Genomic DNA, 14,804 nt, shown 5'->3' on the forward strand with positions numbered 1-14,804 from the left:
AAGACAGATATCATATGTTTTCACTCATATGTGGATTTTGAGAAACTTAACAGAAGGCCATGGGGGAAGGGAAGGGGAAAAAATAGTTACAAACAGAGAGGGAGGCAAACCATAAGAGACTCTTAAACACAGAGAACAAACTGAGGGTTGATGAGGGGTGGGGGAGAGGGGAAAGTGGGTGATGGGCATTGAGGAGGGCACTTGTTGGGATGAGCACTGGGTGTTGTATGTAAGCCAATTTGACAATAAATAATATTACAAAATAATAATAAATATATCAAAAAAGAAAAAAGAAGTTTATATATATGATGGAATATTATTTGGCCATAAAAAAAGAACAAAATCTTGCCATTTGCCACCATGTGGATGGAGCTAGAGACTATTATGTTAAGCAACAGAAGTCATTCAGAGAAAGACAAATACCGGATGATTTCACTCACGTGTGGAATTTAAGAAAGGTAACAGATGAACACAGGGGGAAGAAACTAAAGGCGAAAACCAGAAAACAGACTCTTAACTATAGAGAACAAACTGAGGGTTGCTGAAGGGGAGGAAGGCATGGTGATGGGTTAAATGGGTGATGGGTATTAAGGAGGGCACTTGTGATGAGCATAGGGTATTATATATAAGTAATGAATCACTAAATCCTACACCTGAAACTAATATTACATTGTATATTAAGTAACTGGGATTTAAATCTTGGATGAAAAAAAGAAATCTATTTCTATACACAGATAAATCATTTTTCTGGGAAAACAAACTGTTTACAGTGATTACTTCTGGATGAGAAAGTAGGAATCAACACTGTAGGAAATTAATTTTTGGCATTATGGCTTTAAAGTTTGCAAAACATGTTACATTAAAACACAAAAGCAACAACTGCAATTATTTTACTTGTTAATATATATATTCCAAAAGCTCATTCATCTTTAAAGGATAGATGTTTGGTGAATTTATTTGATTACTGTTTCTTGTCAAGTATTTCTCCAACTCATTCAGGGAATATTTACTGTGTCTGCTATCCACCAGGCTTAAGTCTACATACTGAAGGCATAGTGGGAAAAAAGAAAGAAACGCATTATAAAGAAACTAAATAAGGCAGTGGCTTGATATTAAATGGCTTAGGTTGAGAATAGCTACTTGACTGGTGGAGGGGTCAGAAAAGACCTCTCACAGGAGATGTGTCAAATAAGGCCTGAATCCTGAGGGAAGCTAGCCATGTGTTCTATGTAGAGGATGCGAACATAAAGGTCTGGAAATAGGAATACAGAAGGCCAATATGACTAGAATTAATTGACTGACTATATATCAGACATTGTTTTGTGTTTTCCAGGTATTCACTATAGTAATATTATCTCCAGATAAATCAACAGGGGGGTGGAAGAGTGCTATGGTATAAGGCCAGCAATATAGGCAGGACAAAGTCAGGAATGATCTTACAAGACACTAAAAAATTTGGATTTTATTCTAATTGGAAGGGGAAGCCAATGAAGACTTTAAGTAGAAAAGTGGTATGACTAAGTTTTATGTTTTAAAATAAAAACTGCCTATTGTAATAGGAATGGGTTAGACTGAGCCAGGAGTAGAAGTGGGGGAAGACAGCCCCTGAGAGGATATTCTCTCATCCAGATGAGAGATGATGGTACCTTAGACTAGAGTGGTAGCAGCAACAATGGGACAGAAGTAGATGGGCTTGGGATGTATTTTCACAAGAGTTGACAAAGCTTGCTGATGGACTTATATCAGGGTAGAAAAGTATATTAAATTATTAGTTCTTCAGTCCTTTATTACATTATAAAATAAATCACTCGAGAAAGTATAAGATGAACAAAGCTCCAAAACCAGATTAAATAAATTTTCTGAATTATATATCCAATGCTACTTTACTTCTAAAAAATCTTATTCCCACAAAAATTTAAAAATACTTACATTTCTTTCTACTTCAATTAATCTGTCTTTAACCTTCAGAAGCTCTCTAGTCGTTTCTTGACTTTCTCGCTCCCATTTATTATCTTCACCAGAAGTTGGAGGAGAGTTCTGTACCATCCTTTCTTCATCTTGTCTCTGTTTGAGAGCTTCATAGTTCTTTTTCACCTAATATTTTATTTAAAATATTTTAATGGGGAGAAAAAAAATCACCAAAATTATTACTTCTCACAATTAGATTCTGCACTAGTCTAGTGAATAGGAGAGACACTTCATTTAAAACTATGACAAATAATATGTATGACTATCATTACTATCATGATCACAATTTATGCTTTGTCAATTGTAAATCCTTTCCTTCTAGAAAATATTAAATATACTCTGTTTATGTGCCATACTCCAATTACATATTCTGTAATTTCAGATCCTATTGTTTATGATGAAGAATATATTAACTGGAAATAGACATGTTGCTAAATATTAGTAATTGTTTTTTGACATATCTATCGCTGATTTAGAGATTTCAGAGATACCCCATGTAAAGAACAAATGAAGACCTGACATACATAATAATTCCTTCTAAAAAGATACCTAAAGTTGAAGAAGTATCTATAAATGTCTGCTCTTGTAAGAAGGATATGTTGCCCAGAATGCGCTATATTAATAAAGAAAATTAATGACTTCTTTATTCAGATCCTAAACCACATGTAATGACTACATTTTATAAAAAGTGAGCAATCCAAGGATATATCTTACCCAGGGTTTTCTGGTGTGATTACAACCAAATCCTACTTTAAGAGAGTCAACTCAAATACTAACAACTGGGTAATCTTACAGTACCAAAATTACTGATTAACTTAATAGCTCTCTTTAATTTAGACTGATTATTATTATTATACTTATCTTGAATCATTTCTTTTTTCCTAGGAGACATTTATACTAAATTTCTAAATTAAAGCTCAAACTTTGTATTAAGGCAAAAATATAAATGTCTAAAATAATTCAACATCTAGGGGTGCCTGGGTGGCTCATTTATTTCAGCTCAGGCTATGATCCTATGGTCCATGAGATCAAGTCCAGCATCCAGCATTGTCAGCGTGGAGCCTGCTTGAGATTCTCTCTCCCTCTCTCTGCCCCTTCCCCACTTGTACATATGTACATGTACTCTCTCCCTCTTTCTCTCTCTAAATAAATAAACTTAGGGGCGCCTGGGTGGCGCAGTCGGTTAAGCGTCCGACTTCAGCCAGGTCACGATCTCGCGGTCCGTGAGTTCGAGCCCCGCGTCAGGCTCTGGGCTGATGGCTCGGAGCCTGTTTCCAATTCTGTGTCTCCCTCTCTCTCTGCCCCTCCCCCGTTCATGCTCTGTCTCTCTCTGTCCCAAAAATAAATAAAAAACGTTGAAAAAAAAATTTAAATAAATAAACTTAAAAACAGAAATTTGGGGTGCCTGGGTGGCTCAGTCGGTTGAGCGGCCGACTTCGGCTCAGGTCATGATCTCGCAGTCCATGAGTTCGAGCCCTGCGTCGGGCTCTGTGCTGACAGCTTGGAGCCTGGAGCCTGTTTCGGATTCTGTGTCTCCCTCTCTCTGACCCTCCCCCATTCATGCTCTGTCTCTCTCTGTCTCAAAAATAAATAAACGTTAAAAAAAAAATAAATTAAAATAAATTAAAAAAAAAAATAAAAACAAAAATTTAAAATAATTCAATATGTAAGGCAAACCTTAGGCAACTTATGACTCAACAAAAAACTTTGCCACTATTGAGTTAGAAAATAATGAAGTGAGACTGAAGAAAAAAGATGCCCTAGATAGAATATAATTTAAAGCATGGCTGAATGATTTAATAGGTATTCTGGGATCCTAATTTTCCAGTTTTGAGGGTTTTTTAAAAAATTACTTTTAATACCCTAATAACATGAGTGACATCATTTCCTGTCTCCTATTTTACATTAATTTTCCACAGCGTTTTTCTAGGCTTATAAAGACTACAGACATATGCCATTATTAAGAAGGAGAGCAGAGAGTAATACACAAAGCTTATTTTTAGCACACTGTTCTTATAAGTATGTTTCAAAATTGGACCCTTTACCTTATATATCATTAATCAGAATCTGTGATTTATGTTCACATAAAAAAATGACATATTTTCCATTGAGGTTTCTTAGAGACAGCATATAGGTGTGTCTTGCCTTTTTACCTTATTTATGAATCTCAGTCTCTCAATTGAGGTGTTTAGACCTTTTATATTTAATGTGATGATTAATCTGGTTTGGTTTAAAACTGCCATTTTGCTATTTGTTTTCTATTTGTCCAATCTTTACTTTGTTCCTCATTTTTTCTTTTTTTGTTTTGTTTTTTTTTTGGATTTTTTATAATTCTATTTTATCTCCTTTGCTGGCATATTAGCTATACCTTTTTTGTCATGCTATTTTAGTAGTTACTTCAGGCATTCAACTCATACTTAACTTTCATAGTCTTCAAGTGATATAGTATTAAAATCCAGAACAATCTAATTCCAGTTGAATGGTAGGAAGCTAGTCCAGTAATAGCTATGCCAAAATGGCTGGAAGTGGAAGACGATGACATTTTGAATCTCTGTTCTCTAGACTTGAAATACATGCAATACTAACCCACACCCATACCCAATTATTTTCTGGCTGAGTAGCTTTATGAAGTTGACTTTCTTTGTAACCGACATACTGGAGATTAATTAACTCTGGTGCCAAATTTTACTTTATTTTTTGGATAATTCTTTATGTTAACTAAGCAAAATTCTAGAGTTTCTTCTGTAATGATATATATTTCATGGTATAAATACCAACAATGATGTTATGGGCAAATGGGGAACAAAATCTTTTTCCTTTTCTGCATGGGAAATTCATCTTTGGTAACTGTGCCTTTGGAAACCTGTATATCCATTGTGGAGATCTTATATCTATGCCTTAAGTGTTTCTGCAAGAGATGATGACTACTATGGAGCATACAGTCTCAAAGCAAGGGCAGCTCCTGCAAGTTCAATGTGAATCTCATCATTTTGCACTTGAACTGTCATATGGTGTGAATATGACTCTAGACAACTATATGAAGAGGGATCCTTGACAATGCCCTGCTCTATACTTGTACTTAGAACCAAGTAGTTCTAAATGTGGCCCATAGTAATCTTGTCAATCTGAATGTTTAGTTGATTGTAAAATCACTCTTGGTGGTACTACAGAGATGATTAAAGGGAAAAAAAAAACAGAACATGATTCTACCAATCTACCATACACTAACCCTAGGAAATGGGCAAGCCCCTTTGATTTCAATTTATTTATGTAAAGGAAAACAGACAGTCGCTCTTGCCTTGCGTATTTCACAGAATTATTCCAAATATCATAAGAAAACGGGTCTAGGAGAAAACCTCAAATTTATGAGATCAAGTGCTTTCATATACCACACATACTATTTGCCTCTACTTGGTATCCTCATACCCACATCTATGCCTACCAAACTGTTACCTGGATTTTCAATAGGAGTAGGGTGTTAGAGTGAAGTGTCAGTATCACACTGAAAGCTTTTCCCAATAGAGTAAGACTGCCTCTTCACCACCCCATTCCCACAATACTGATATGCCTCTAACTGCATGGTGGAAATGGAGTTTAATAAATTACAGTGGATAAACAAAATATAGTTGTAATGAACTAAAAGACAAAGATTTGTTACTCTCAAATTTAAGAAAAAGAAATAGACACAATACTAATGATGTTGCTTTTTTGTTTCCTACTTTACATTTTTCTGTCAAAATATCCAACAATTAAAATTCCTTCCAAGGAAATCACTTACTGTTTTAAGTTCTTGGCGCAACTGCTGGTTGTAATTTGTGGATTCTTCTAATCGAGCTTCTAAAGCAGCAATTTTTTCTTCTTTAATTTCAAGAGACTTCTTTAGAGTCGATTCTAATTTTGATTCCAAAAGTTTGTACCTACTATCCAAGTACAAAAATAACATAGTTCATCACTGGAGGTCAAAAATTATTTTTAAAGATCATTATGACCATAGACACTGATGCCATAAAGAGGTCTTATGAAACAATATTTTTTTAAGAGGTGAATTATTCTATTGCCCCACTCTCCCCTTTAAACTCTTCCTGGTTATAAAAAAAAAAAAATCAACTAGGTAACCAGAGCTTCAGATTATAGCCTAGGTTGTCAAAAGCAAAAATTGATGCTCAAAAAAAGGCATCTGGAAGATGTAAATCCCAAAATATTCTTTTTACTTTTATAAGGATAGAATCCATAGGAAAAGAAGTAGATGGGTTTATTATATTATTAAGCATTTGTCTATGATATGAATGTGTTAAGATACTTGTACAAGGAGATAGGTATAGTTAAGCTTAAAACTCATGGAAGGGTACAGAGTACTTACAGAATATTTTAGAAAGGGAATGATATACCAAAGATACTGGATACTGGTAACAGAGTAGGAAGAGGCAAATGCGAATGTCAGTATTTTAGTTATGTTTTTGAATGGTGATTTCATAAAAAATTATATTATTTACGGTTAAAAACTTTTTTTAAATTAAAAAATGTCTATTTTTGAGAGAGAGACAGAACATGATCAGAGGAGGAGAAGAGAGAGAGGGAGACAAATAATCTGAAGCAGGTTTCAGGCTCTGAGCTGTCAGCACAGAGCCCGACGTGGGGCTCGAACCCACAAACTGTGAGATCATGACCTGAGCTGAAGTCATATGCTTAACTGACTGAGCCACCCAGGCACCCTGCGGTTAAAATTTTTTTTACAAAAAGGACAGTGCATGAACACAGTTTGAGAGTGAATCACAAACTAGAGATTATGACTAATTCATATACCTGAGAACCTTGATGACTAAACCAAATAAAAACCTAAAGTACATATATGAGAAATTTTATCACATTCTGCCTTTTACTTTAGTTAATTTGTGTGTATTTGTGTATATATACGTTTTACAATTTTTTTCTCGCTCAATCAGTTTTTTTTTTTTTCAACGTTTTTTTATTTATTTTTGGGACAGAGAGAGACAGAGCATGAATGGGGGAGGGGCAGAGAGAGAGGGAGACACAGAATCGGAAACAGGCTCCAGGCTCCGAGCCATCAGCCCAGAGCCTGACGCGGGGCTCGAACTCACGGACCGCGAGATCGTGACCTGGCTGAAGTCAGACGCTTAACCGACTGCGCCATCCAGGCGCCCCGCTCAATCAGTTTTTAAGTTCACTGAGCACAGAGACCAAATCTCACTCGTTTTGGTATTGGCGTGAGTCAACAGATATTTTTAAAGCATTTTATGAATCTAACTTTGGATATATTTAATGTTGGATGCCTGAGTTGCCTCTAGACTGTCCAGATAGAGATGTCCACTAAGCAAAAAATAATGTGACTATCAGGTAAGATGATGGATGGCAATGCATAGCATACACAACAAAGAGGCCTGAGAACATAACCCTAGGAAACTACAGTAAAACCTTGGGTTGTGAGTAACTTGTTCTGCAAGTGTTCTACAAGCGAGCAAACATTTCTAATAAATTTTAACTTGATAAATGAGCGATGTCTTGCAATACAAGTAGTACATGATACCGAACATCACGTGATCACAACTGAACCAATGGTTCTTGAAATTCACTTTGATATGTCAGTGCTTTGGATTACAAGCTTGTTTCCAGAATGAATTATGCTTGCAAACCAAGCTTTTACTATATATTGAGACACAGGAAAAGAGCTGTTAAAAAAGAATAGACAAGAGTGATCACTTAGCACTCTATTTGTAACTTTATCACTAAATTTACTTTGTTGCATTCTACCTATTTGTACATACAAATCCATAACTTAGACTACCTATTCCTTTATGGCAAGAATAATATCTTAATTATATCTTAAAAGGGTCAGAGAGAATGACGCCAGTGAGAAAGATGAAAAGGTTAGACTGTTAGAGATACCATCTGAGATTAGAGGTAAACACAGAGGCAGATATACATAAACTCCAAGACAGAAGGGATAGAATATTAAAGGAATTTATGTTTGTGAACTTTTTTTTCTTTGTGATGCTAAGGTTAACGTAATGGTTGAGAAAAGAAGCTGGTTTAGTGGCTTAAGACACTTCTTTTCCTGATCTACCAAATCTGATCATGGTCTCAATTTCATTTCCTAAAACACTGAGTTCAACATGTACCTTTATCTCTATTTCTAATGCTTTCATTATATATATATAAATGTGCAGACTAATGAACATATCAATTACATCTTGCCTAGCCTATTTCAACAGCTTCCTAACTGATCTCTGTGACTCTAATTTGCCCTTTTTCTAATCCATATTCCTTTTTTTAAATATATTTATTTTGAGAGAGAGAGAGAGAGCACACACACACAAGTGGGGGAAGGGCAGAGAGAGAGGGAGAGAGAGAATACCAAAGAGACTATACTGTCAGTGCAGAGCCTGATGCAGGGCTCGAACTCAATGAACCATGAGAACATGACGTGAGCTGAAATCAAGAGAAGGATGTTTAACAAACTGAGCCACCCAGGTGCCCCTTTCTAATCCATCTTTCACATCACTCTAAGAATTACTCAAAAGGGGTTGCCTGGGTGGTTCAGTTGGTTGAGTGTCCAACTCTTGATTTTCAGCTTAGGTCATGATCCCAGGGTCATGGGATTGAGCCTCGCATTAGATTCTGTGCTGAGCTGGAGCCTGCTTGAGACTCTCTCTGTTCCCCTCTTCCTCTTTACTCCTCTCCCCCATTTGCAGGTTCTCTTTCTCAAATTAGAAAAAAAATTCTCAACATAGCTTTGTGCTTTATTTGCATGGAATGCCATCTCCACCAATTCCACCTTGCATATTTCAGTCATTCTTTATGGCTCAGCTGAAGCATTATCAATTCTTTGATGCTTGATGGTCAGCAAATTTTAAGAGCTCAATTAACATTGAGTAGCTGTTTGAATTAAGGTTTGAAAAGAGCCACCAAACAATATGAAGGACCCACCTACAACTGGGTTCTAAAAGGGTTAGGGTGGTTACATGGTTTACTGTTTTTTTCCCCTCAACTATTTAAATGTCTTACATACACACACAGGTAATAAATGTTTGAATAAAAAAGCGATGTATATTCAGTATCTATATTAAGAAGCAGTCAACTAAATTGGGCCTTAACTATTTACTTAACTCAAATAAAAATAGTTTCTCATATGGGAATGCAAGCTGGTGCAGCCACTCTGGAAAACAGTATGGAGGTTCCTCAAAAACTAAAAATAGAACTACCCTATGACCCAGAAATTGCACTACTAGGTATTTATCCAAGGGATACAGGTGTGCTGTTTTGAAAGGACACATGCATCCCCATGTTTACAGCAGCACTATCAACAATAGCCCAAGTATGGAAAGAGCCCAAATGTCCATCGATGGATGAATGGATAAAGCAGATGTGGTATGTGTATATATATATATATATATATATATATATATATACACACACACACACACACACACACACACACACAATGGAGTATTACTCGGCAATCAAAAAGAATGAACTCTTGCCATTTGCAACTACGTGGATGGAATTGGAGGGTATTATGCTAAATGAAATTAGTCAGAGAAAGACAAAAATCATATGACTCCACTCATATGAGGACTTTAAGAGACAAAAGAGATGAACTTAAGGGAAGGGAAACAAAAATAATATAAAAACAGGGAGGAGGACAAAACAGAAGAGACTCATAAATATGGAGAACAAACTGGTGGGTTACTGGAGGGGTTGTGGGAGGGGGGATGGGGTAAATGGGTAAGGGGCACTAAGAAATCTACTCCTGAAATCATTGTGGCACTATATGCTAGCTAACTAATTTGGATGTCAATTTTAAAAAATTAAATTAAATTAAAAGCAATAAAATAAAATGGCAAAAAAATAGTTTCTCATGAAACAGTTGTATGATTAATCCAATTACAGTTGCTTGAATTCAATGCTAGAACTAATGCCTCAAATTACTTCTATTTGTTATTACAGAATCTATTAGTATCAACCAACCTATTCTTAACTTTGAATATTTTCCAAATGACAAAAACAAATCTCTTATAACAGCATTAATTTTCCCTGTATACATTATTTAATATAGACTATAAATACTGTAACAGTAATAATGGGTAGACAATAAAATACAAATTCTATTACAAAAATTCCAATGAACTAAAATCTAGTCTACATAAAACTGTATTTTTAACAATATATCCTTCCAGTCTAGCTGGAATCACATGGCTGGCTAGATGCTAAACCATAGACTACTTGAAAAATCTGATTGTTTGATAGATTGTAATTACCATAGGAATATAAATTTTTTTTAACCTTATATTGATCATTCTCAAAATTAAAGGGCATATAAAGTAAGGTTTTATTGTTTCTCACCTTACTTTTCCACATTATTATTTTTTTTTTTTAAGTAGGCTTCACGCCCAGCGTGGAGCCCAACATGGGGCTTGAACTCACAACCATGAGATCAAGACCTGAGCCAAGATCAAAACTCATATGCTTAATAGTCACCCAGGCGGCCCATTCCACATTTTTTTAAATGTTTATTTCGAGAGAGAAAGAGAGAGAGGCAGAGAGAGAGGGAAAGAAAGAATACCAAGATGACTCCATGCTGTCAGCACAGAGCCCAACACAGGGCTCGAAACCAGGAACCACAAGATCATGACCTGAGCCTAAATCAAGAGCCAGATGCTTAGCTGACTGTACCACCCAGGAGCCCCTCCATATTATTTTTATACCTTAGTTACCTCAGCATATTTTCCTTTGTTTCATATTTCTCCTTTCTCTAAGTCCACTTTTGCACACAAAATAAATGAAAGAATTGAGGCATTTAAGCACATGATTCAAATAAAAACTAACTTTATATTTCAAGAGAGAGGGGTTTGTTGTTAATGTCTCATTCTACTTTCATAGGTAATTATAGTTTCTGCTCTTTTGCTACATGAGTGGCTTCCTGTTTTCCTATTATGTAACTATTTATAGTAACATTTTAGCATTTTTCTTGTATTAGGTTGTGTTTATCTGATTTTTTACTTTTTTTTCTTATAGAACTTTCTCTATGGGAAGAGAGGAAACAGAAACAGGGTGACATATGTAAATATTCTATAGCTGATACAGCAGAAAAGGTTTGAGCAAAAATATAACAATAATTTAAACTGTTTGCCAAATAGACTTAATACTCACCTGTCATCAGTACTCTGCTCATCATGCAAGAGTCGCTCTTTATTTAACCCTATCTTTTCAAGCTCATGAGTTAATTTTTCAAGATCATTATTCATTTGTTGAGTCTTCAATTTTTCACACACCAAATCCTTATTTTGAAAGGAATGCAAGACTCACATAAGTGTCATGACCATGAACATCTAGGAAATTCAGTCACGATTGTAACTACCACTATCCAGGAATACATATATATAATTCAAACCAGGAAAAACAGAAATGTTGTTGAATTTTTCCTTCATCACTAACAAGTAGTTAAGCAAAAAAATAAACTAGTTCAAACAATATGGTTTTCCTTTTTTGTTTTTTTTTGCTAATATTACTTGTAATTTTTGTATTAAAAACTAAAAGGAAAAACTCTTTACTTGTGAACTCTTGAGGATTGAAAGCTGTGAGAAAAAGAACACATATCTACTAACTTTTTAATAATAAGCTAGAACCTTAGTGCATATTTCTATGAATATATGCTGGATGCAACACCCTTCTTCCACCTCAAGCATCCCTCTGCCAGTGGAAGAGGTCTAACATATTGATCTGAAGAACTAGGGGACACTGTTAGAAGTTCAGACACGAGGAACCTTGTTCCTGTCTGTAGGACGGTACAACAACAGAAAGAAAAAAGAAAAAAGCTAATAATGGGCCCCTCTCAATGCCTCTTTAGCAGAAATGCAGACTTCCCAATGTGACGTTCTGCCAGGATGCAAAGAAACTTTTTAATTGAACTTAAAAGAGTTCTCATACAGAGTATATAGCATAGGGGTAGCAAAAAAAGGCCAAGCATGCTATGAAGAACATGAATATGATCTACACCATGTTTCACTTGGATCTATAGCCAATCTACTTCAGAAAATTTCACAACTCTTCTCAACACATAGATCCAAGCAACTACCAATTGTGCAGTGTTGACTCTTAAAGTTCAATATGATTTGCATTCTAAGTCTTAAGAGCATAATTCATGGAGATTTGGAGTTTGAAAGATCTGGATTTGAATCCAGCAATCCAACTTTGCCATTAGCTGAGTGATCCTGAGTAAGTTACTTAATGTCGCTTATGCTTTCTAATCTACTGGACATAACATCTATAGAGGATTAGCTGTAAAAATTATATAAATAAATTTCTGAAGTCCTTAGCCCAGTACCTGGTACATGGTTGGCATTCAATAAATAGTAGCTATTATGGTTCCTATTATTCAGTAACAGTCTTGACCAAATATTTTATTTTGAAATAAAACATAAAATTATAATGTAATAAAGGAGATACCACATGGAAACCTTATTACTACAATATATTAAAAATAAAATTCACATGTACTTCCTGGTATAACAAAAGTAGGAAAATTTAGAAACTCTAGTTCTAAATGCCAATTTCTATTTTGAACCATAAGCAGATGATGCAAATTTCTGATGGGTTCCAATAAAACTTAACAATGCCTTGAATTAAAAATATAAAAATATTTTCCTTAAATTTAGGTAACTATATTTACCTCTCGTAATGTAACCAAAGTTTTTACATCAATAGTTGCTCTTTTCACAAGCTCCTTATTTTCTTTCTCTAATTCTTTCAGACGAATGCAGGATTCTTTAAAAATGCTGATCTCTTTGAAAAGGGTTTTGTTTTCTTTTTCCAAATTCCCGATTTTCACATTATTTTCTTCCAATGTGGTATCTTTTATTTCTGCTTGCTGTCGGAGTCTTTTATTTTCTTTCTCCAGTTGCTTCTTATCTTTTTCCAGTTGAGAAGTCTCTTGCTCTAATGATTTATTTTCTTTTTCTAGCTGTTCTAGTCTTTTGCTGGATATTTTTAACTCTTCTAGGTTTTTCTGCAATGTTTGATTTTCCATCTCTAAGTCTTGTAGTTCACTCTCTAACTGTTGAATTTTTTTATTGCTATTTTCTAGAGCTTTCTGTAGCCTCTGATTTTCTGTATCTAAACCCTGGTAGCTAACTTCTAAGCGTTCTGTTTTCTTGAAAGAAGCTTTCATGAGTTCTAAACCCTTCTTAAGTTGCTCTTTTTCACTTTCCAGTTCTTTATTTTCTAGCTGTAGCTGAGCCATTTTCATGCTTGCACACTTCAAAGATTCCACATTCCTTCGCAGTTCTAAGTTTTCCTCATCTAGTTGGGAATTCTCTTTTTCTAGGGATTCTAACTGAAAAGTAAGGTTTTTAAAACTATCTAATGTTTTTTTTAATTTTCTATTTTCTCTTTCTAGCTCTGAATTTTCTTGTTCTAAGGCCTCAATTTTTTCACAAGTAATTTTTAAATTGGTTATCTTCTTCTGTAACAATTCATTTTCTTTCTCAAGATGATGCAACTCATTTTCAAGTTCTTCTGCTCGTTCTCCTTTTTCTTTATAATGTTCCAATTCTTTCCTAATTTGTCTTTTTTCAAATTCAATCTTACTTAACTTGCTACTTGTTTCTTTGATAGATTCATGGAGAATTTTATTTTCTTTTTCAATGTCTTTCACCCTCGCTTCAGCACTTATCTGGGATCGTTGCCTTAAAGAAGACACGGTTTGATTCAGATGTTCATTTTCCTGTTCCAATATTTTAATCTAATTGAAAAAAAACAAAGGAGAAAATTAAAAATATAAATTAGCATAAACTAAATATTTTAAATTACAGTTTTTCCATTTCAAAAAAACTAACAATGAAATAAGAACATAAAAGGGTGCTAATATGTCTTACTTTTAATTGTGACAAATATTTGCTGGCAGACCACCGTGTACATGTACTTTCAGGTCATAAAAGTTCTGTCTTTAGGGAGTTCATAATGTAAAGAAATGGTTAGGAGAACTGTACTTAATATTAATCAAAGTGATCTTCAGATTATTTATAGTTACATGTTTCAAATTCAAATAGGAATATAGGTGAAATGCACACACACATCTCTTTATGACTATAAGCTTTTACTTTCATTAAATAAATTTTGCAACGCATACACACAGTGGGTTCTTGATAAATATTGCTATATTTTATGTGTATATATGTGGGTGTGTATTCATTCCCCCAAGAATTCTAATTTGAAAAAGATCAAAAAACACAAAATCCTCTGGTACACCTGAAAACTAATTTTTTATGACATGGCCTAATTTTGGTAAATAATCCCCTGAGAGCCTTGTAAAAATACAGATTCATGCTTAGCTCTAGAATTTTTATTCTGTAGCTCTATGGAAACCTTTATTTTTATAGGTAGCCTAAGGACTATACCTGGATAATAAAAAACAAACCATTTTACTTCTAAAAAAGTAACAGAAACTTTAAAATAGCAAGTCACTCAATATATCCAGTTCTCAGTTTCCTAAAGCATAAAGTGAGAATAACCAATAAATACTTGAAAGCAAATATGAACGCATTCTAAAGAAGGCTGCTGCCAACACATCTCCCTCTTTTGTAGGGTCTGAATACATACAGCTGCATCTCTCCCCAATTCCACACAGTAACTTTATAATCTGCAGCCCTATTCTACAGACACTTGAAAGCCCAGGTATTGTAAAATTTTATACCAGATAATTATTAAACATACTGGCAACTTAAAGAATTCTAAGCTTTCGCTTCAACCTTCCCATGTATATGGGATAGAAAATGAAAACCACAGTTACTCTAAGATCTAAACAATTCTAAAATTATTTC

General features: G+C 34.6%; 1 protein-coding gene across 7 annotated transcripts in view; it reads right to left on the bottom strand.

The window, feature by feature from the left end:
• Positions 1 to 14,804, bottom strand: part of CCDC88A (coiled-coil domain containing 88A) — a 138,656-nt gene that overhangs the window by 31,833 nt on the left and 92,019 nt on the right. For all 7 annotated transcript variants that reach the window (XR_007462196.1, XM_049651489.1, XM_049651487.1 and 4 more), the window contains exons 15-18: positions 12,656 to 13,726; positions 11,137 to 11,264; positions 5,747 to 5,888; positions 1,930 to 2,094 (exon numbers count right to left, since the gene is read on the bottom strand). Coding sequence is in view for 6 of the 7 variants with exons in the window: in XM_049651489.1 (XP_049507446.1) it covers positions 1,930 to 2,094; positions 5,747 to 5,888; positions 11,137 to 11,264; positions 12,656 to 13,726 (1,506 nt within the window). In the remaining variant the exon portion in view is untranslated. The remainder of the gene's footprint in view (positions 1 to 1,929; positions 2,095 to 5,746; positions 5,889 to 11,136; positions 11,265 to 12,655; positions 13,727 to 14,804) is intronic.

Source organism: Panthera uncia, assembly GCF_023721935.1.
Source record: "Panthera uncia isolate 11264 chromosome A3 unlocalized genomic scaffold, Puncia_PCG_1.0 HiC_scaffold_11, whole genome shotgun sequence".
NCBI classification, from domain to species: domain Eukaryota; kingdom Metazoa; phylum Chordata; class Mammalia; order Carnivora; family Felidae; genus Panthera; species Panthera uncia.